Genomic DNA, 23,970 nt, shown 5'->3' with positions numbered 1-23,970 from the left:
CACATTTTCAATGCTATCAAGCTCAAGCAGTGGAAATTAAACCATTTGAACTCACAGGCAGTGTCGCCAATTGAGCAACAGTAGAGCTAAATGTGACAGTTTGTAGGCACATAGTAAAATATGCGTGGTTCAGCTATAAACACCTTTATTAGTGTCTTCTACAAGCGGCACCATTTTTCCATCTACTTTCTAGGGCAGTTATGTTTGACTACTAGAACTAAACCTGGAGTGTTAGCCAGCACCACCACCCACAAACCTTGGTGGTGGATGTGCAACATCCTTTCTGCCGCAAGCGTCACAAAAGTTATGTGAGCTGTTTGGGTGATGGCAACTGGTCAACACGCCTACACATGCAACCTGAAGGCACAAATGTTGCCGGAGTCGGCACCCTCATAATGTAATGAATGAGAAGACAGGGAATCGAGGGACTCGATTCTTATTAATCACATCATAAAAAGCCAACAAACAAAGACACCAAGGACAATATAGGGGAAATTGTACTTACTGAGTTAAAGAAATGATAAATTAATGGAAGTAAAAGTGGATGAAAAAACAACTGGCCACAGGTGGGATACGAACCCATGTCTTTGCATTACGCACGCAATACTCTTACCAAATGAGCTACTGCAGTGCCGTTTTCTCGTCCACTTTCTAGGGCATGTGAGGGCTTATTGACCAGTTGTCGTCACCCAAATAGATCATGTACTCGTGACACCTGTGAAACATCCAGAAAGGATTTTCCACATCTGCCGCCAAGGTTTGTGAGTGGTGGTGTTGGCTAACACTCCTAGGTTTAGTTCTGGTAGTAAAACATAAACACCCTAGAAAGTAGATCAGAAAACAGCGCTGTGGTAGCTCAGTTGGTAAGATCATCGCACGGGTAATACGAAGACGTCGGTTTGTAACCCACCTGCGGCCAGTTGTTTTTTCATTCACTTTCATTTCCATTAATTTATTATTTGTTTAACTCGATTAGTAATACAAGTAATTTCTCCTATGTTGTCCTTGGCGTCTTTGTTCATTGGCTTCTTATGATGTGATTAATAAAAATCGAGCCTATGGGTGATGCGTAGGGGTGATTCACAGCAGCCGCGGCAGACAGACTTCCACTCATGTGGCACTTTGTTTCCATATATGGTATATGGTATATGGTATAAGGCGGTTACGTGCACAGTAACTTAGTTAATATTTTTTTTTATTCATTTTTTTTGTGTGTGTGCGCAGCTCAAGGACGCCCGTTCCTGCGTTCAGGGTAAGGTATTTTCGGATATACTCTCATAGGTCCTGATGTATATCTTATGGAGCGCTTCGTGTCACGCGTTCCAGACAGACGGGCAGATTTCCCAGGGAAGTAGCTCTCGAATGTTTACGCTTCCAGACAGTGCGGCTATTGGCCACGCTTCGGTGCACAAAGTAACCGCAATATCAAACATCTTTATCAATGTGTGCTGGCAATGCGAAGTTCCACCCTTTGTATAAAGAGACGCATGGTGGGAGTGCCAATGGTTATTAAAACGGCGTCCTCCTTTCCATTTTGTCTCCCACGGCAGCCGCCATGTATTGCCCATAGCAGGGTTCGAGGCTATCTGACACGAACTCCTGTGTTCCCGCTCATATTGCTCACGATAGTTCATGCTATTCTTCAGAAATCCTAACAATGCATGGCCTTTCTATAGCACTATCAGAACACAAATTAAATCAGTTGCTAGGCAGGTTCTTCTTTTACATATGAAAGTGTAGTTACATCACTCCCTGCTTCATATGCTACAGTTGCCATTTCCCGGCAACTGCAGCTTATGCAACCATAATCTTTACCAGGAAACGCTTGCGGCGAACACTATGCACAAAGGCGAGCTTTCTGGTTCTTTTTATTCTTTCCCCACACGGCTGGCGCCGTCCCCTTTGGAACAGGGCGGTGGGTTGTGCCACCAAGCTCTTGCTACTATACTGCCTAATATCTTACTTAGGTCAAACAATGAAAAAAGAAAAAAAAACACAATGAACTACCACGTCCAAATTTTCTGATCCCCTATTGCGAACTGTGCTTTTGTACGTCTTCGTATTTTGTCGTTTCCCTACTTTTCTTCCACCTATCCTCCAATCGCCTCTTACTAATGTCTATTGCTGTCATGTTTACTTTACCACTGCTCCCTCTGAACCCAAGAGCTTCAAGGAGGCCAGTGATGCCTAAATTGACTGCTGGGTAGACGCCTTCACATTCTAATAAAAAATGCTCCGTAGTTTCCCTAGCTTTACCGCACCAAGAACATGCTTCTTCTTCCTTGTTATATCTCGCTTTATAGGTGCGTGTTGTAAGGCATCCCGATCTCGCTTCAAAAAGTAATGAGCTTCCCTTTGAGCTATCATAAATCGTTTCTTTCCTGATTTCGATACACGTGCGGAGGTGAGCGCCATTTGGTGGTGTGGCAAGGAAACCAGCAGCACACACGGCACGCACCTCCGGCTCTGATTGCTTGAGTTTTTGTCCATGGACACAACAAATGCATTGGGGGTTAAAGGTACACAGCTTTGCTCTAAAGAACACACACGCACATGCACGTGCACACTGGTGTAACATTCACACATGCATGTGTGAAATGTTAAGTTATTATGATCCGCACCTTGGAAGTAGTAATGCGCAGTGGCGAGGCATGTGGTGACCCTGCTGGCTGACCACTCTGCCCAGTGTCAGTGGGTTCAGGGCTGCCACTCCGTGAGGATGCATTGGAAGCAGTTTCGTCCTCTTGCTGAGGCGCATTCTCCTGGAAGCCAGCACCATCTTGCTGACCTTTGCCTGCGAACACGTACGGTTACACGCTGGGATTCACATGGTTATCATGCTGTGTGAGCAGACAGAGACAAGTACAGTAAACCATTGTCTAGGTGTCTAGTTAGGAACAGCCAAGTTGCATGTGTACTGGCAAGCATACGTGTGGTCTGACCTCAAGTTTCACATGGTTTGAGGCTAGCTGAGTATTCAAAACTAATCAAAATTAGTGATACTCGTCAGCTGTGAGATTGACTAGCAGTGTGGCCAAAGTTTCGTTTCTATGCAAGGAGGTGCGGCTAAGCGTTAGCAGACGATAGTTGGCGATAGTACAATAGTCGCACTTTCAGAAGTACGTAATTCTTATGAAAATTGAAACACAGATTCTCGCTTACTTCAGCCTGTTTATTAAACAGCGTCAATAAATATACACAGTAACAGTACGAAGAATCGCACTCATCCAAACACCCTCCTTGACTGATGTCAGCTACCAGCCAATAGCATATGTACGATGACGTATGAAGCAGCCAGCAGCTTCGAAATGGGTGAGGAGAAGGCCTTATTTGAAAAGAGAGTGATTGGGGAAAAACGAGTCTTCGCACTCCTCTCGTGAGGTCCAAGCGGCGAGCACGACTGCTATATTTGGCTGAGATGTTCACAGCAGCGTATGCTATCCCCAGGCTCTCTTTTCTCACGAAGCCAGAGGAGTGGTTCAGGACCCCTTTTAAGTTTACAGAACAATGTTGTCCTTACAGGACAATGTTGTCCAGAAAAAAAAAGTGACTCCCAGGAATATATAGTAAAATCTGAAAACCTGTGATGTACCTGACAGGCCATCTAAGCATGTTTAAAAATGGCAGTTAAATATTAAACACAATGGTATTCACCTGACAGTGCCTCAATATAAAAACATTCAGCTTAAGTGCATAAGAACCCAACTTCAAATGTGTGCCCTTAGTATGTACATTCTGCAGATTAGATCCATGCATCATTTTATATGCAATTCATAGCATCTGAAGTAGCACTGGAAGTCGCATCCAGAGTGCATTGGTCAGGAAAGCCTCTCGAGCACTTTATTTCTCTACGGTATTGCTGTTTAAGAGTATATGCATAAAAAACAGGTTTAAAAAGCAATATAAAGGTACAGTTCAAACCTCTCATAATGTAGCCACTTATTTTGCTGGGCTGGATTGTAGAGCAGCCTTTTCTGAGTCCTCTTTATTTCCCCACAAAGTATATGCAAGCCGCTTACATATATAGTGCATTTGAGTTAGACAAACTATGTGTTATATTTCCTAATACTTGTTGTTATTACTGTATTTGCACGATTCAACAGCACCCCAGATTGTAACGCGCATTTACTTTACCCCCCCCCCCCCCCCCCAAAAAAATATAAATAAAATAAACTTGGTGCCAATTCTACCGCACACATCAAGCAATGAAACCTGAGTCGACGTGTACCTTTTTGAAATGATCTTATGGAACACATAAAGGCACACAGATATGCACAAAGCTGAATGTTAGCTGCCAGTCACTGTCGAAGTCCAACAACACCTCCTTTTTGCTGTCTGCCAGTCATCTTCAGTTCCATTTAATGCATGAGAAATACCTTTGTCACCACCAGTTGCGAACACAAGCCTCGGGAATAGGTAACACATGTGACCCTGCCCGTTTACACTGTTGTTCTGCCAGAAGGATCACATTATGCTTGAAGGATCACTTAGAACGACAGACAGCTGAGCTAGTTGGTAAGGATTCATTATGCATTACGCGGCGTTTGTGTTGTCCACTTCTCTACTCTTGTGTCCTGCCTGCACGCCTCACTTCTTTTTTGCATAAAGGATGCCTTGTAATGAATAATCTTTTTTTTTTTCCATCCTGCCACTGGACTACCTATACACAAGGCAGTTGAGCAGAAGCACTACGACAGGTGTACAGCAAACTGCAAAATGGCAATCGCAAACCAAGGCGTAAAACAACAGTGTCCATTCGATGGTAGTATGGCTAGTTACCTTGCAATGAGCCTTTTTAGTAAGTGTTTTTTTTTTAATGATTTGGAGAAGTAGTAGTTAAGATTGTGATGTGCATACAGATTTGAATGCACTTTTTATTACAAGAAGGTGCATGTTAGGATCGTGTAAATACGGTAACACTGGATCGAATAGTGAACATTAAAATATTTCAATTCGCAAATCAACATCTGCTATATTTGATCTTTAGAATATTCAGTGCAGAAACCCATGCAGTGCCACATGTCACATACATCACGGGGCCCCTTGTGCTAAGTGCCATCCAAGCGAATGTTTCACTTCACTGTGAATGTTTCACTTCAATTGACGTTCGTACAGCTCTCACTTCAATGCGAACGAAACGTTAAAAGCACATCGCATATGAAGCTACCGGCAATACGCGCACTCTGCAAACATCCCAGATCGCTTTGAAGATAAGGCCCACGCGAGCGCGCACTTTAGCCACGTCGCAGATCGCTTTCAAGATGCGGCGGCCGCATGGCCGTGCCGTAAGCAGCAGCCGCTGAAGATCGTCCCTGGTCGCCCCCTCGCCTCACCCCCCTGCCTCTCGCGCGACAAGAGAGTGCGCGCTCCGCCCCACCTTCCCCTCTCGCGCATGCGAGATTGAACCGCGTTCGTCGGCTCACCCTCGCACGCTCGTACACAAAGAACATGGCGCGCGGCGAGGGTGTTATCGTCCTTGGCACTGATCGAAAAAGCAAAGCTGCGCAGCCAGCGCGGTGACGTCAGCGTGCTCCCCCGCACTAGCACTCTCCCCATCCACGATGATGCGGAGTTCGAATTATCGGTGGCGGTGCGGATTTCAGTGTGAATTAGCGGGATGTGTTACATATTGCTTTCAATATATTGTGGGATGGACTGCGGCAACTAATTCGAATTATCCGAAATTTCAAATTAACGAGTAGTGAATTAACGAGCTTTTACTGTAGAATCCTAAATGTACCCAAGTCACTGATAGCTTGCTACATTCTTGTTATGTGATGCCAGGAGGCTCCTGAGCATGTGCAGCACTGTATTTTCTTACCCAGAATATGTAGGCCATAAATTTAGCTAATTTTGCTGGAAAATCCTGCAGAATGTGTTTTCTGTGAGTGCGTTTCGCAAGAAGGTGCACCAGGAGCACTGGTGAAGGGCAGAGCAACACGGACAATGCAAAAGGAGAGGAACCGTAGAGGGAATAAAAAAGGAGCAGAAAAAAAAATCCCTCACAGATGTATTCCAATCTGAGGAAGTGATCCGTCACAGACAGCGAAGCTGTATGAGCGAGCTCAGTCTACATGTGTTGCATGTGTGCAGACTTTGAAAACTCATTCTAGTTATAGTGCGGTACCAATTCATTATATTACGAACATTCACAACTCCAATGGCTTGCACGATGACAGTATCTGGCAGATGAATCAGTGTTACCTCCAGCACCAGCCCTGGAACTGATGACAAGCCGCCACATGTGGAGCATGGTGCGGCCAGTGCCGGTCTTTTCCAGGACAACCAGGTAGAAAGGCTCCTCGAACACCGATGTGTGACGAAGATCCACAAAGGCCTGAGCAAAAGAAAGAAAGTCTGCAAAAGGCAACATTCTGCACGCACTACCAAAACAAAACCAGCAAGCTAGCCTCTCCTGGCTTGTGAGTTCTTAAAGTAGTACTGATTATACACTCCTAATATGAGATGGGAAACAAAAGAAAGTCGAATTCTGACATCATCTGTAGTTATTTTGTAAAGGGGCCCTGAACCAATTCTTATCAAAGTGGAGAGATGCATCTGCAGTTAAAGAAGGCCATTTCAGAAATACACTGCCACAAAATGTACTTCTATGTGTTCAGCAGAAGTGCCATTATTGGCAATCAAACACTGTATTTATGGTGCTTCCACTATTTCTTCAATGCCTTGCCTACGAAGGCTATGACAGAGCGGGGCATACCCAACATTCTGCACCTACTGAACACCATCACAGCAGCGTAGTTCAAATTTGATTTTGGATGTTCACGTAGACACCCCTACTTCCGATTTTGGCGCCTACAATGCGCCAAGTGTAAGCCAAACACAGTTGTCTTCAGTGAGCTGCAGTGCACTCAGCCAGTGGAATCGTTGTGGCACCGCTCGGCGGCTGTGGTACCTATGCTACGTAGCAGATCGCAGCTACATGCAACTGTAATGCATATGCACAGCGTTTGCTTTGTGCACGACAGTGGTTGAGTGCTGCTCATATGCTCCAGTCTGGCAGTGCTACGTGGGGCAGACCGGCTTTTTCATGCACCAGCTTTATTGACTGATAGTAGCGACATCCAACTTGAGCATTTTGAAGGGCTGTCAATAGCTCAATACGAAGTGAAGTCTGCCAAGACTAACCAGGAACGGCCAGGAGTAAGTGAGCGCTGGCAAGCACGTGTGTGGTCTGACCTCAAGTTTCACATGGTTTGAGGTTAGTTGAGCGTTCAAAACTACTAGCTGAAATTAGCGAGACCCGATGGCTACGACACCATTAACCAAGGTGGCCAAAATTTAATTCCTACGCAGGTGGCCGCAGCCAAGCAAGAGCAGACGATAGTTGGCTCCTTTCAGAAGTATGTAATTATTATCAGAATTCAAAAACAGATTTTCGCTTACTTCAGCCGGCTTGTTAAACTTCGTGAATAAATATACCCAGTAACAGTAAGAAGAAGCACACTTATCCAAACTCCCTTCTTAATTGATGCCAGCTATTGGCCAATAGCAGCCACATATGGGAATCTGCCATATTACGAAATAAAGCGTACAGAAATCTTTGAGCAGCAGGGTTCCATTGAAACAAGAGCGTTTGAGAGAAAGGTGACGTCGTGCTCTGCTTGCAAGCTCCACAAGCCACACACGACTACAAAACTTGGCTGAGATGTTCACAGCAGTGAATGCTATCCGTGGACTGTTTTTTCACCAAGCCTGAGGGATGTGGTTCAGGACCCCTTTAATGACAGCAAACCTGCGTGACACCTCCCAAAATTTAGAAATGAAGTTCATGAAGCTGGTCGGACAACATTTCTGACAAGGCTGAAAAAAGAGACAAGAAACTTATGTGGCTGCCCCCACTGTGCGCACAAAGTGGACGGTTCACCTCTGGCTTTAAATCTAGTTGGTATAAGAACTGGTTTTATGCCCATGCAAATATGCTAAATTTGCCTAATGCACTGTTTTACTTCTTACACTATATTAGGCAAGGAGAAGTAACATGGAATATCTTTCCAAAAAGCTGTTGTTATTAAACCTGGTGACGCGAATGCAGCCAAGTCTGAAGCATATAGCTGAGTCACCACTTCTAAGAGTCCCTTATGCTGGAAAAAAATTAAGCCAGCTAGTTAAACTGTTCATTAGGTATCACTTCCCTCTTTGAAATTTCTATTAAATGGAGAAGTTCAAACTTCTAAGTAATCAATAATTTTCTACTTGATAAGTTTTCAACAGCATGCAACTGTATTAATTTATGCTCCAAACATAAAACCAGACCTTTGTCATTTATCTGCTGATGCAAACAAAACAAAATATGAGCTATAAGCCGCAGATGTTTTTTTCTTATTTCTTTAAAATTAGGCCATGCAATAACCAACATATGGAGTAATACTCTACCTAAAGTTACGTATTACTGGGATATGAAGCAACAGGATGACAAATCATGAAGAAATAATGCTAGGGTCTAGTTTTCCTTCATTAAGTTTCACCATCTCAGCATCAGTAATGAATTACTGCAATGAATTTCACAATAAATGCTACATTCTACATACTAACTAGCCAAATTATCTACCCAACAAATTTGTTGTTGTCAATTCAAGTCAACAATGTTGTTGTCAAGTCAACAATTTGTTGACCTTGGCAAAACTGCCAAGGTCAACGCACCTGAAATGATGTTTCCAGTAGCCCCACATTCTTCTCAAGCGTCTCCTCCCCGGGTGCAGTGGTTGAACTGCCTAGTGCTCCTTGCTTGGCCCCCATTATGAGCTGTTCTTGGAACACATGTAGCAGCTGTGTGTTCTGCCAGTCCTGCAGCAACAGAAAACAATACCATGAAATAACAAAAAAGTTAAATTCACTCCACAGTGGTGCAGTGACAAACCGAGATTTGGAGCAATTTTCGGAGAAGCAAAATGTTAATTTTGGAGGAGTTTGGGGAACCCGAATACAGATTTCAGAGCACTTTAGAGCAAATAAAAGCCAACTGCTGGCCATGTCCTAGGCTATTTCGAATAGTTAAAGTTGACAAGTGTCATTCCAGAAAGCATTTGCTTGCTGTAACACAATGCTGCTTTGCCTCTAAATACCAAGAAGGGAAACCTAAATTTGAGTATCCCTTTAAATTAAATGAAGGCAACAGCCTGTTCACACATTATGCTGTAATAAGTTTATTTCAAATTAAGTGAAGCTGCTCAGATATTGTCTTTTACATCTTATGAATTTTTTAATGACAGCTCCCTGCTTAGCCGTGTTTTAAGCAAGGCTAGAGCTAGCATCAGTCAGAAACACCTGGCCAGACTCAACATCATAAATAGTCTACTGAGCAAGGCCAGTCTTGATGAGCCTCAAGCACTGCTTTAAATGACATGAGGTGCTTTTCAATGGTCTGCTTTATCTCGAAAAGCTGAAGCCTCTGGTCAGCAACTAGCTGATTCACAATTGGTGCTGACAAATTGTTCAAACACCAACAATTCAGACAAGTGCATTTATTCATTCTACTTCAAGGCACTGTCACTGGCCCATAAATTTAATGTACAAGTATGATTGAAATTTTGGACACCTTAAGGCACATTAAATAATTCAGACTCCACCTGCATGACTGCATGCTAATTTAACCGCCGAGTTGAGTGGAAATAGCAATATTTTGGCTTTCATGCGTCGCTGGCATTGATGTGGCATGGTTGCTGGCCATGGTTGCTGACACCTCCTCGATAGCGAAACTAGCAAAGCCTATAGTTAATCCAACACTGACGTCACCTAAACTTTACGATAAGCAAACCCAGGCCAACTATATGCGAGTTCCGCGATGTTGGTTCTGCACATCCAGCATTTGTTCATTCCCATGTTAAATAGTGGCACGGTCCTGGCGACTTCAACTTGTTTATGCGGCACCAATTCCGCCCTCGATGTCTATGCTGACAAGGACAATGACTGTCCCTAAAAAAAACCTGTCTTCATTCGGCTATGATGCGCGGTTGACTGGGCCACGATTTTGTAGCAATGTATTCTGCTCCATTCTATAGCTCCTTTATGTCGTCAAGTTGGCATAGCGCTTTTGTATTTTAGAGAAAAGCGAAAGCAGAAGTTTCTATGCAATAAAATAATGATTGTCGCAAACCCCAGACCCACTATATAACTGAGAACCTCAATGGTATTCAGTACCATAGAATGTCACTGATTGATTAGTTTCAGACCAAAGAAAAGCACTTGGTATTGTTCGATACAAATTTTATTGATTAAAAAAATATTTTTCAAGCCTTTATATATTAGAACTGAGCAGCAATCAGTGCTGCCATACTAATTTGGTGTTCCCTTTAATTAGAATAGATTGTACAGTGTATCTTAACTTCTATGTACCATAGTTACTGATAGCTTGCTACCTTCTTGTTCTGCAATGCTAGGAGACTCCCGAGCATGTGAAGAACCATGTTTTCATGACAAAAATTTGTAAGCATTAAACTGCGAAAAATTTGCTGATGAATATTCAATAGTTTTGATTCGATATTCGGCTTTCTTTTTCTTCATTTTAATTCGATATTCAATTTGAAATCTACTATTCAGTATTCACACACCCCTTGTTGCATTTCTCGATGTTCTGATCGCATGCTTTTTAGCTGGTTGTCTGGTCAGGTAATCCCTACCTCTACTTTGGTGGCCCACATACATATTTTCTACATGTTTTTTACTTGATCCCATTGTCATGTGCATACCTGCCAACCTAGCAACATGAAAGTTCGGGAGGTAACCGCGCGAGAAGGAGAATAGGAGGGGGGGTCAAAATCTTGTTTATTGCAATAGCAACTATGGACACTTCAGGCACATTTCTACCACTGCTGTGAGTTCTGGAGATAAAATCATTGCCACGCACCGTATACTGTATGTGCGAGTGAAAGTGTGCAAAGGTGAGCCGGCAAACATGGCTCAATATCACACGTGCGAGCTGGGAATGCAGAGCAGAAGGGTGCCCTTTCTTTCATGTGCAAGGCACGGGGGTGAGGTGAGGGAGGGAGGGGGTGGGGGGGGGGCAGGCATTCTTCTCCGGCAGCTGCTGCTTACGGTGCAGCTGTGTGGGTGCCGTATCTTGAAAGTGATTTGCGACATGGCCAAACTGTGTGCTCGCGCGGGCCTCATCTTCAACGCGATCTGCAATATTTGTAGAATGAAAGTAGTGCCGGTACCTTCATATGCGCTGTGCTTTCGACGTTTCGTTCACGTTGAAGAGAGGGATGTACGAAGGTCAAATCGCTCGCTTAGAAAGGATGGATGCTTCTGGTTTTTTTGGCTTTGACTTGTTTAGAATGAAGCTTACCAAGGGCTGCCACTGCTTCAGCAATCTGGTCAGGCACTTTCTCAACGATAGCCACCACGTCGGCATGAGCTTCAAAATCTTCTGCACCTCTGTGTTGTGCATCTCTTGAAATTCGACAAGCCTGTCTTTTCACTTGGCTCTCTTTTCAAGGAAGTAGAAGATGTCCATGAGCACCTCATTGAATTTCACAGGAAAACAGCTGGCTCCTTTCTTGGCCACAAGATTGATCAGGTGACACGTGCAGCCAACAACCGTCAAACTCTTCTGGGTTTCTTTTAGCACAGCTGCCATGCCATTCTTTTTCCCAGTCACAAAGTTGCAGTTGTCGGCACAAATGCAATGCAGTTCTTCATGGGTATATCACGTGACTTGAGCGTGGTCAGAATGAGGTTTCCAATCTTCTGCCCAGTGGCCTCTCCATGAAGTTCTTGCAAACACAGCAGTCGGCTTTTGACATTCCACGATACCTCAACATAGTAACTTGCCATGAAGAGATACATTTGCAACCTGCTGTCGTTGCTTCTGTCCACAGCGATTGCTAAAGCACCGCATTTAGAAGATTCTAGCATTGAGCTTTCGGCGCCCACAGCCGTTTCCCCGACGATGGCAGCTGCTATGATAAGTCCATATCTGTAGCATTTAACATTGTCACAATTCGGGAACATTTTCCGAAATAACGGTCCCGCGTTATCACTCATGCTTAGCGGCAGGTTGTGTTTGACAAGAAATCTCGTGAAGAGGCACTCTGCACAAATCACACTGTCTTCGCAGTTGTTTTAGACGAAACTGCCAACGGTGCTCTGCACTCTATGGCATGAACATAGCCCTGATGCTTTTGTGAAGCAATGTGTATCTTGATGTCAGCCTTCCTGCCGTGCATTTCGAAACGCCCCCATCACAGGTGCATGTGGTACAGAATCCATACTTGTCACCTTTCCGCAAAGTGACAAAGCACGGAAAATCAGTCGTGTGTGATCTCATAAATACTTGCAAAGTACTTCTTGGCTTTTGAAAGTGCCATCGACCGTTACAATTAAACAACACAAAAAGTAGCTTGGTGTTCCACACTTTACTCGACAGCCGGACAAAGCCAACTGAAGCCTAGCACACCCCCGATCATATAACGAGTGGATTGCTAAATACGCGCAAGCCAATCTGGGACGAGCCAATTCCGAAAATCCAATATGGCAGCATCCATTGGTTGCTCACGTTCGTGGTGGTGCTGGCAGCCGCCACCCCAATTCAATGTGCACACTCGCGACTAACTGCTGCTGCGCTGCTCTCCCGCATGATCATATAAGGCATAATAAGAATATAGCGATAGGGCTTAAAGAAAAAAAATAATAATAAGCGCTGTGCTGTGGCAGCCACTTTTCCGGAGATTTGACAATTCGGGAGAGTTGGCAGGTATGCATGTGTTGCGTCATCTTGCGCAATTTGTACATAATTTGTACAATGTCTGCGAAATTTAGCAACAACTTATGCTCCTGTATGATGCAACAAGATTTGCTTTGTTGTCCCTGGAACGCCACCTACATGTTTTCTGTTTTTTTTTTTTTATACAGCAGTGTATGCTACGAATATCAGAAAAAGAGAACAGGTTTCGAATATCGGATTGAATATAGAATATCTGTAATTTCTAAACAAAGAGAAGTACAGTAATTGCGTGGACTCCGTTTGCAAAATAAAAAGGCTCAATTTACATTATTTGGTACCGCTAATGGCATCAACAATTTAAAGTTGTTTTAACTGAGAAGCTTGTAAATCCGAAATAAGGGAAATGTGATCGGATCTGGCGCACCATGACAATGGCAGTAATGAAACAAAGGAACAGCACATCACCAGATGCATCTAGCAGAGTCTAGTGCTCATTGAAAAAGCTAAGAGCAATACAGTCAACAATCGATTTTCCTGACACCAGATTTATCGGACATGCCCCATAATTTGGTCACCTTTGCAGCACCAACACGTACTCCATACAGTTAATGTATAAGAACATCTGACAGTTCGGATGCAAAAACGCTTCACCGTCCGATCTTCCAGATTTTTCATCATGACCGCAGCTCCGAAACAGCGTTATCAAGGCCACCACCGCCGCCATTTTGATTATCTCGCCTCCTCGAACAGGCGCTCTCACATGCAGAGCTGCTGGCAGCCGCAGCCGGCAAAGTTCTGACTGGTGTTGCAGAAGTCGTGGGGTGCAGTAGTGCTGAACTTAGCATCACAAGTTGGCGGCTGGATGCAACTATATTTATTCAATCGTGTTTTTTACTAGTTGTAACAACGTGACATTATTTCACATTATTGGCGGCGCCTCCAGGACACTAAAGCGGCGACGGGGACATCAAAGCTAGAACCTGGACTAGTCCATGGGCTGGTGCTTGCCGAGGCCTGAGCATGCCAGGGATGTATAAGATCGGTTGTCCGCTATTGTGGACAGCCAACCCAAGGGCCGTCTTGCTTCCACCTTTGTTTTCCCGGTACCCCTTGGGTGCCCTGGAGATGCTACGCCAGCTCGTTCAATTATAACCTCAGGTGCTCTCCTGAGGCCTCCATTTGCCGCTTACATGTGCCCTCCCGAAGCAGTATCTGTAAAAAGTCCAATCTATCATAGCAACAAAAAAAGCGGCCCGCGGCTTATACAACACCAGTCAGAACCTTGCTGTTGTAGCCACCACCACGGCAACACTAGGCCTAGCTACTTCAACGTTCGCTACCAAGCTACTAGCTTTCGGTGCCATATTTTTTATTTAGAGAATCCGCCGCTGGCAGCAATGGCGCCGACTTTGCCTTTATAATTTTCGCCAGTGGCTTCGAAGCTCAGAAAGCACGACGCGATGCATAATGCCGGTTCCCGAAAGTCAGCTTCGTCTCAATACAGCCGTGTCAGGCGGTGAAGCATACCAAAAATGGAAAGGGGCGAGAATCAAGGGGCACAGTATTTCTTAATTATACACGCACGCACCCGCCGTCTCCTGTCACAGCACGAGCACCGATGCAACTAATATGTGCATTGGCAGGTTTTCAGAGTTATTTGGGACGTGCCTGTGGGGACATGAGCACTTGGGGGCCATAAGGCATCCATTCATTTTTTCGGACTGCACAACTTTTCGCACGTTTTCGCGGACCCTAGGTAATCCGAAAAATCAGACGTTGACTGTATTACAGCAATGCACACTCTTTGAAATGAACTAAGATTTAGCAAGAATGGTCAAGGAATTGCTTTGCCGAAATCAAGATCACAAATTCATAGGCTGTTTAGGGCACGGCATGTTTATTTAATGATTGGAAACGGATGTGCAGAAATGATATTCAGGCATTCAGGCAAGGATCAGTTCAATCGTGGCAGAGCCACTGTTCTCCTCTACTTGCATAGATCTTTCTCCATTTAGACTCTAACAACTGTGGTCGTCCCTTATAGTATTTGAAATGAATGAGTATTTGTCAACAACTTTAAATATAAAAACCTTGACTCGAACATGAACTGAACAGCAAGACTATTCAATTAGTATCCAAAATTTTGAATCTTCGCACACCCCTACTGTAACTAAAAACATGTGCTGCGATCCATGCAGCTAGGTGCAGCAGCCATGCACATGTTGGTAGCACTCCTTCATTTTATTCATGAAAGCCACTTAGAGGTGCACTAAAAGGTTCTACGGCCACACTCACAGTTCACCAACTACTTCTGCAGTACATTTGAGAGAGGCATTGAGATTTGCACTTCACTGCTCACATTTGTAGCGTCTGCAATGGCATCTAGTTCAATGATGCAGCCAGGACGAGCTGTGGACTGGAGGCTGACTATGCGAAACTCTTCCTGAAGCCCTGCATGGTGTATGTCCAATCCAGACGATGTGGTGCTGGACAAGCTGATGGTCTGCAGCAATAAGAGGCACAGTTTCTTAACACATCACGAGGCCTTGGACGCTTTGGCAGCACTCGTAGAAATAAAAACATGATGTAGGTCTTTCATGCTAGCCAGTTTGCTTGTTATGATATGTGAGCAGTACTCCTTAGTGTGCTTCTTTTTTTTAAGTTTCTTAAGGCATGAATTAATCTTTCAACACTTTTGGAGCAGTTCTTAACTGAGTCCAATATCTAATAAAAGTTTTTTGGAATCTAGAAAAAGCAAGAAACTAATATGTTATCCACGGGAACCTATCAAACAGAGCCCTAGAAATCTTTGGCATCGAACTTAAATTTTGTTCCTAAAATAATAAATAAAACTGCTCTCTGCTAGTAGAAGGTCTGAGCCCAGGTGCATGTACCACTGCTTAATGGGACACTAAAGGCAAATACGAAGTGAACGTGGACTGTTTTAATACCATTCCAGAAACCTTGCAGCGCTTGTTTCGTGCCAAGAAAAGACTTAGCTTATGAGAAAATTGCATCTGAAGGGTCCGAATACCTTTTTTGAAATTTAAATCTCCCACCACCTAACTGGGGGAGTGGTGACGTTGCACCCTTTGCTGCCGTCAGTGAGTAAAACGGTGCCCGACAGGCGGTGGTATCTAGCCAAGACACAGCGGTGTATTCGCTGCTGCAGCTGCTTTTTAGTCAAGTGCCGTAGACTGTTTGGGCATTCCACAACATATGGAAATTGAATTCTCTGCTACTTGCAGTTGTGCAAGTTTTGCGAGCCAGTAAAACCAGCACTGCGCTACGCGATAACGAAACAACTGAAACATGAAAGTGTGGGCAGCACAGAGTTGAGCGAAAATGAAACGTTTCAGCTGCCTACATCGTTGTCAAGGGTAATTTCAATGAGTTGTTTTTTCTAAAAATGAAATAAAACTCAAGTAGCACTTTATATTATCTTATAATACAAGGATGTTTTTTGCAACGAGTGGTTGAGTACTAGTGACAGAATTTAACTGAAGAGTGCTTTCATCATCGGGTAAGTACTTGAATGTTCCAGGGGAGTCTCCAATTAAGTCCTGCATTTACCTCAATTTTTTTATTATTGAAGGGCCCCTGAAACGGTTAAGACAAATTTTGTAGAGGCGTAGGGTACAGCTACAGTTAATCATTCACACCACAATTTGTGTGAAGTGTCTCATATAAGGAGAGCTATGGACGATTACAATTTAACCTCCTTCATAGCCATGCATTTTCTCCTCAATTCGTTTGCAGAGTGATTAGGGCTAATCTCCGCCTATACTGGCTCTGCGTCATGATGGCACGTTGGGTCGTCTAGTTCCGGTTCTCTAGGAGCGCGCGCGCGCAAAGCCTCTTCAACCTCTCTGGCAGTTGCTTGGCAATCGACTCCAAGCGAGAGCTATCGAAACAGCGTACGTTGCGAGCATTCTATCACAGCGCCGAACGTGTTTGGTATTCCGGTAACCACAGGCAAGCTGGGCATTTTGATAGATGGGTGGAGGCATAAACTCAAGATGATGAAGCAGCTTTAGCACAGATGTACGCGAGCAGACTGATCGGTCTGCATGGTCCAGCCACCTGTTGGCACAGAGCTTAACCAGCCAAACAAAAAGCTAATATTGCTCTAACCAAGTGCAAAACATTTTAACCACTTACAAAAACAGTACATTAAAGATTACGCTCCTGCGAAAAATTTACACCAGCAGCAGAGAAGAATACACTTCGTTACTGCTACTGTGTTTGGTTGGGCTAAGTGCCACCAGGTGGCTGCACCGTGCAGACCATTCATATTTGTGCTTCTGCTCATCTCGTGAAACGGCGTAGTCAAACGACCAGGCCCTGCCCCCTTGCGCTTGCGTTTACCAAAATACTGGACTCGCGTAACACTATTGTGGTAGTAATCCTCCAGTGTAAAGTAACGGCCGCAAACATGCAAATCCTGGGGCCGATCGGAGAGCGACAATCCGATGCGCTGCCGCCGCTCCGCTCGTCTGCTGCCTTGCAAAGGGACACGATGTCGCAGCTTGACATATTGCCAGTCGCTACGTTTCCAGCCCACAACGCAACAAAAGCGAATCATGGCGCTCACGACAAGACTGAGACCGACACTGACAGCGGAGCGCTCGTCAAAACGAAGCAGGTTGTAACACAAGCAGACAACACTTGCTGCATGCCAGAAGTGCTTAAGTGTACTGAGAAATTGTTTTTGTGCATTCTCTTTTTCTTGCTTTCTTTTTATAGAAACAAATTAACTAACATTCCTACTATTACAAAAAAACATTTGTTCACCATAAAGTTGGAAAAATTATTGATCACGCTCCCTTGGCAGCCAGTCTGATAGCTCGCCCTACTAGCGTCATTAGGGCAATTTACGTCAAATGGTTAGGGACGGCTGAAAATTCAGCCGAGCAGTGCGCTGCAATCTGCAGCGATCTAGATTTTTAAAACCTTGTAATAAATTACATATTTTACGCAGAGCACTTAGATGCATCAATTAATGATCAGAAGGACCTACTCTAACGACTCAGTATGTTTATACAATATCGTCAAAATTGTTCCAGGCAGGGACTCTAAGGGACTTTAGGCTCTGTTTACGATAATAATGACGCTTTAGAGATTCTCAAGCACTACTTTATCACTTAGCTTGACTTATTACTTGCCTTTAGTGTCCCTTTAATGTGCAGCATGAAGTTCACACAAACAGGCGTCATAGGCAAAATGTTGTAAATATGTTGCAAAAATGTTGCAAAAAAAGACATGAAGTTCCCTGCATGCAATATCATGCTAAAGTGCACTTGCAGCTGCAGACTTGGCTGCTTTTTCCTATAACCATAATTATGTGCCAACAACTCAACCAGCCAGTGTGGGAGACATTGCTAAGACTACACATACAATTCAAAAGAAGGGACATTCCATTCTTAATATTATATTTACTTGAATATAGGTTGAACAGAAATTTATGTCGACCCCTGATGTTGAACAACCTGAGAAATAAAAACTTAGTTCGAATATAGGTTGAACCAGATCTTTAAAGAAAAATAAAGAACATTAAAACATCACACATCTTTATTTACCATACCCTCAGCTACTAAATCTCGCTAGTCAATGCCACAAGTGGCAGCCTATCCAGAACTACCGGAGAGCTCATCCTTGTCGAATGATTTGCAGGCTTCCTCGGCAGCCCAAGCAACGTCATCCTCAGTGCCACAGAGTGTGTTGGATATGCAGCATGTCTTAAAGGGCCCCTCACCAGGCCCCATAGCAAATTTTGGTTATACGCTGGAAGTTGTTACGTGTACTCTAGGAAGCGTCCTGCCGAAAAATGTTTATAAATCTTAATTGATAGCTGAGATAGAAATATTTCAGTGCTGCGAACCCATGATTTCAGGACCCATGATTTTAGAAGGGAAGTGCCGCTGCCAAGCGAGACACTCTCTCCACTTGCCCCGTCTAGCCTCCTCAAGTGAAATTCCTTCCCTGCGTTCTACCATACAGGACCTCGAGGATCGTGTGACGCATACATCATGGGCCCTTCATTTCTTTTTTTTCTCCTCACTTTATTGCGGTGCAGCGCACTTTCGCTGACAACATCACGCGTGAGCTGTAGTGATTGCCTCGTTTCGCGCAGTGCACAATTTTGCGTGCATGTGTGCGAGGACACCCTACTAGCACTATAAGTCAGTGCTACACAAATATTAGGGCAAGCACACAAGTGGATCACAGAGCATAATCCCGCACTGGAACACGGTAGGAAATAACAGTTTCAGTGTCTGCACGCGTGATTACACGACAGTGGGGACAAGCAGATGAAACAGAAGTACATCTCTCTTGCTGCGGAGCAAAGTAAAACAAAAACATGCAGGCATTCGGTTTTTGTGTTTTATTATTTTGCTAAGCTTTAATTCGTCTATACAAGCAACATATTACACAAATAACAGATGTTGCCTAGAATAACTCTTGAAATCACGTGTCACCCCAAGTGACGTCACGGAAAACACGTGTACGTAGGTACACTAGCACGTGTACGTCATCCTCCGGCTTGGAGTGCAACGGCCGTGAGAAGGGAAAATGAAGTTCGGTTTGAAATTTCAGATCTTTCTGTGGTGCGTAGCGAAGTAATACTTTGCAGACACGATCGTTATCACGCATTGTATGCTCTGTGTTTGTCAGTTCAAAATGGCCAGACCTGGTGAGGGGCCCTTTAATGTCAGTCTGGATAATCTCCAGACTGGCCTTACAGCGGGCACAATAGTGGAACTCTGATAGCTCGGTATTTTGCTAGCTTTGTTCACAAATATAAATCGATAGCTAATTTTGTGTCACACTTTCTAAAAAAAGAAGGTTGATCTATATTCAAATTAATATGGCACTATTTCTAGATACAAGACAGGCTGAGAATTTTTCTATGAAGGAGCTGCTATTTAATAAATTTTGCTTAAGGTTGTCATTATAGCATGATACAACAAATAGCGTTGTACTTTGCTACAACAGTAAGTCTTTGCTGACAGTGACATTTTTTTGTTGGAGCACTGTCAAGCTCCCTGAATGTGGAGAACCAAAGTTCCAGGTGAAATGTTAATTGCATGGCCCCTTGCCCTCCAAAAGCGCTCACAGTAATCAACATATCAGGAGGTGCTTTTTCAGCTTAGCTCAAATCTAATATTGATTAAGTGATGCATGTTCACTGATGCAAAGCTGTAACTGAGTGCAGGGCACAATCGGGGATCATTGATTGGAGAATGCATTTGGTTGTGCCTCGCGCAATTGGCCTACGCTGCGCCAGCTTCATCAGCTGGATGAAGTCGGTGTGGCCTAGGCCAATCGCGCGCGGTGCAACCAAACACGTGCTCTGAACAACGATCGCTGATCGCGCCCCAGATTGCTTGGTTTGTGTTCTAAAAAAGAAACTGTTTGTAATTATGCAAATTATTAAAAGATCTACAAAACTAGTAACTCACATCAGCATTATCCTTCCGACAAGCTGCTGCCAACACCTCGGCAAGCAGTGTGCGCGCATCTATCACAGCTTGGTACACTCGTAGCTGGAGACCATCCGAGGCCACAAAGCAGGCACTTGGTGAATTGGATATGCTGCCCAATGTTGTGCTGCATGGTTTCAGGTGAAAAATAAAACGAAAAGCACACATTAACTTCTTTACTCAAAACAAATACATATTTAATTAAACAGGCAAACTAGTAGTGCGTTCAATCTACCTATGCAAAGATATACTAGCATTTAACCCAATGCACTACATTAATTTTTCAAGCTGCATTGTTGTGGGACAAGCTAATCCCCAAAGGGTACACATTTTTTTAAGAGTGTAGAAAATACTACCATGCACTCAGTTTCCTATTCTGGTACCAGCAAATCTTCTCATAGGTCGTCGCACGTTGCCATTCACAACTATCGTCGCTAACAACACTGCGATAAGCATCTTTACCTATTTGTTTCACAGCATGTGTGTCGTAAGTAATGCACTGCATGCTTTTGATAGGCAATAAGTTGCCGATAAGTCAAATACGCTGCCGTTCCCTGCTGCAGGCAGCGCAATGTGCACGTCATGTCTCGCTGTGGCAGCATCTTGGCATCGTATTCCGCCGTTGCGCACGAGCTCGATTTCGTTTTGGTTTAGCATCACCGTCTTAAAACGACAATGTGCTTCTTCGGCCACTCAGGCCCTGGCAGCTCAATCAATGTGCATCTGCGTCTCATGCTGCAATGATTCTCACTGAATGGGCACATCAAAACTCCTCACCGGAGTGCTCTACTCGAAAAAGTTGCTGACCCAGGCAGAATTCGAGGTGCGTGAACGTAAGCTTGCCAATGCCACAAAAAATGACAACCCACATCACTTCCAGCTTGAGTCCTACAATATCAGTGCATGTCAGTGTCACATGCTGCAATGATTTGTGCAGTATTTTGCATTATGTAGATATAAACTACAGTTGGGTCTGCCGAATTTTTTAGTGACTTCGGATTGTACACTTTCCTAGACAGCATGTTTCTAGTGCGTTTTTGTCCAAAATGAATGAATCAGGTTCTACTGTGTTTCCAGAGGGAGTAAGAACTCGTTTTATAAAGCTTTGCTGTCTTTGATGTATCAGTTGTCAGATTGGCATACGTATGTGAAGTATTTTTATGAATACATCAAGTCAATAAGTCTCTGCAGACATGAATGATAACTTGTGAATTCTTCCGCTTATATAACGAAATAGTTTGTTGAAGATGGCCAATATCCACAGCCACAAAGTTGTTTGAAGACAAAAGGAGGAAGTTCAGGCAAATCCACAGTACTGCCTGTCATTGTAACGCTGGCTGAACCATCATAGTTGTGGCTCCCGTAGACCCTGGCATCAGAGCTTCCTCTAGTAATTTCTTTCGGAATTCTCAACAGCAGTAGTGCATTGTTTCATATCATAATCGCCTGCCACTTAGCTTTGCCTTCATCTCCCACTTCCCCTTACCTCAGTGAGGAGCAGCAGGCTAGAGACATGCTCTCCATGCCCACCTCTCCTCCTTTCTCATTAAAATCTTTAAAATCTACCCCTCCTCCTCAGTAGCACACTGCCGTAACCACTAAGCAAGTCCACTCTGTGAGCGACAAAATACTTACTTCAGAATTTGTCAGAACTTGTTTCCAGAACTCCTGTGGCATAGTTGGCACTTTTAAGTTTTTTTTTTTCCTTTCATGAAACTTCCACTGCCTTGCGGATTTCCACAGAACTCATTTGCCATGCGCACTTCGAGTTGCATTTGCCATTGGCCTATGATCTGTTAGTCTCAGGTGGCAGAGGAACTGTCCTAAATGTGCTGGTCCCTCGTTCAATCAGCGAACTAGAATGAATTTTCTTCAACTAGGCAGCTTTCTTTCTGAGAAGCCTGTGTAAGTTTCCTTTGAAACTTTATGCTACTTTTAGGTGAATGGTAATTTTTTACCTTTCATGAAACATCTTCCAACTTGCGGATTTCTGCAGAACTCATTTGCCCCATCTCTCAGAAACTTATGAAATGTGAAAACAAGAAAAAAAAAGGGGGGGAACCTGGGAAGCAGTGTGGGAACCCAGGCAACGTTGGAGAAGGCAGATGGCTCGAGCGAGTTGATGCGGGCCAGCTCGGCAACACCACCAGACTTGGACAGGGGCCCCACAGACTCCACCTTCCAGAGGATGAGCTCACTGCAAAAGCCCTCCGTGGGTGCAGCAGTGGGTGCACTTTCGCGCCGCCGCTTGTCCAAGTAGTCCTGAGGCTGCGGCTGTTCGTCTTCCTCGTCCAGGGGTTCCTTCCCTTTGGGGAGGTTGTGGTGCGACGTGGTCAGCAGCAGTGGGAGCACAGGATGGCACGTGATGTCGTTTATCCTGAACCGATGTCCCGATACTCTTGCTGCATGGCCAATACTGAGCACCTGTAATGAACAGTCAGGCACAGCAACTATCAAACGTTCCTTGCGAAAAAAGAAAGAGAGAGAACTTGGAGAAGTCAAGCCATTCAGTTGTGTTGCGCTTTATTACATTCACATCTTCACCACTTGACATCTTATGACCGACTTTTGTGTGCCAAAGCAACAAGCAAGCTACAATAGAAACAGGATAGCAGTGGGATCCAGATTTTCTTTAGAAATTTCAAGCGCTTTTAACATTCACCAAAATATCACCTCACAGGCAGCTTTGCATTCTATCTCTATCTCAATGCCACCTGATTGCCAGGAATCAAACCTACGACCTTGACTTACCAATGCAACACCACGTCCATCAGCCCAGTGCAAAGGACCAATAGCTCATGCTGTCATTTACAAAGGGAAATGAGGTTGGTTGAAATCAGGCACTTTAATTAAACCTCAATTAACACACCCTACAGTATCAATTCAACTTCGTTTGAGTTTGAAATTTGTAAAAAAAATGTTTTTTCATTTCGTTACATGAAAAACGATTTAATAGTGCACTATAGAAGTGGGCATTGCAGAAGCAATCTTGAATTACCTATACTCATGGCAAAGCATGATTGACGTCGTCTCCACATGCAATGAACCATTCTTCCAGCTTAAGTCCAGCTTAACCCTTTGAGCGTCAATGCCGTAATTATACGGCGTTGCAAACATGTCTCAAATGGCTGATGTCATATATTTATGGTGCCATACATATGCTTAGTTTTTTAACTGTTTGTTGCCCAGCAAACGGTGCCACCGTGTGTGGATACAATAAAAAGTTCTTTTTATTTTTTATTGCTCCTAAGTTTCTCGCTTTTCATTTCACAGCTTCTTTACACTGGCATTTCAGTGACCGCTCGTGCGTTAGTTTTGGTTTTGTCTGGTGGGCTGTTTACAATTGTTGCGCTCGTAAGAAATATCTATCTGGTTTCTAATCCCTCTAAGGGTCACTGCTAGATCCTCAGTTTTCTGTTACTCACAGGAGTACAATTACATCTCTTCACAGGCAGGTGCTGGTACAGATGATGCCACTTTATACATACAATATTGCCATGCCTGCATTTCTTTTCTTGAGAAACTGCTTGCAAGAACTGATTGCCTCTCGTCGGCAACAGAATGAAGGATTACTGCAAGTTTCCAACTCGTTTAGTTTTACTGAAGGGCACACGACCATAGAGTTTTCTTGCTTGCACTTACACACACGATTCGTTTAACGCTATGGCCATATGTGCTCGTTGCTCTGCTGCAAGTGAGTTGAGCGGCAATGCCTCCAATGTGGACTGCTACCCAAGTGCCAAGTCAAATTATATCTATTTCAGTGTATCTACTTTTTTATTCTTATTATAACTTTTATAAGTA

General features: G+C 44.0%; 1 protein-coding gene across 10 annotated transcripts in view; it reads right to left on the bottom strand.

The window, feature by feature from the left end:
- Positions 1-23,970, bottom strand: part of Rbcn-3A (rabconnectin-3 alpha) — a 175,434-nt gene that overhangs the window by 110,124 nt on the left and 41,340 nt on the right. For all 10 annotated transcript variants that reach the window (XM_065444752.2, XM_065444823.1, XM_065444293.1 and 7 more), the window contains 6 exons: positions 22,229-22,590; positions 20,146-20,293; positions 15,042-15,185; positions 8,662-8,805; positions 6,205-6,337; positions 2,622-2,794 (listed from right to left, as the gene is read on the bottom strand). In XM_065444752.2, coding sequence (XP_065300824.1) covers positions 2,622-2,794; positions 6,205-6,337; positions 8,662-8,805; positions 15,042-15,185; positions 20,146-20,293; positions 22,229-22,590 — 1,104 coding nt within the window. The remainder of the gene's footprint in view (positions 1-2,621; positions 2,795-6,204; positions 6,338-8,661; positions 8,806-15,041; positions 15,186-20,145; positions 20,294-22,228; positions 22,591-23,970) is intronic.

The sequence above is a fragment of the Dermacentor albipictus genome, chromosome 1 (genome assembly GCF_038994185.2).
Source record: "Dermacentor albipictus isolate Rhodes 1998 colony chromosome 1, USDA_Dalb.pri_finalv2, whole genome shotgun sequence".
NCBI classification, from domain to species: domain Eukaryota; kingdom Metazoa; phylum Arthropoda; class Arachnida; order Ixodida; family Ixodidae; genus Dermacentor; species Dermacentor albipictus.
The sequence above is the reverse complement of the archived record's forward strand: the minus strand, read 5'-3'. Positions and strand labels throughout refer to the sequence as shown.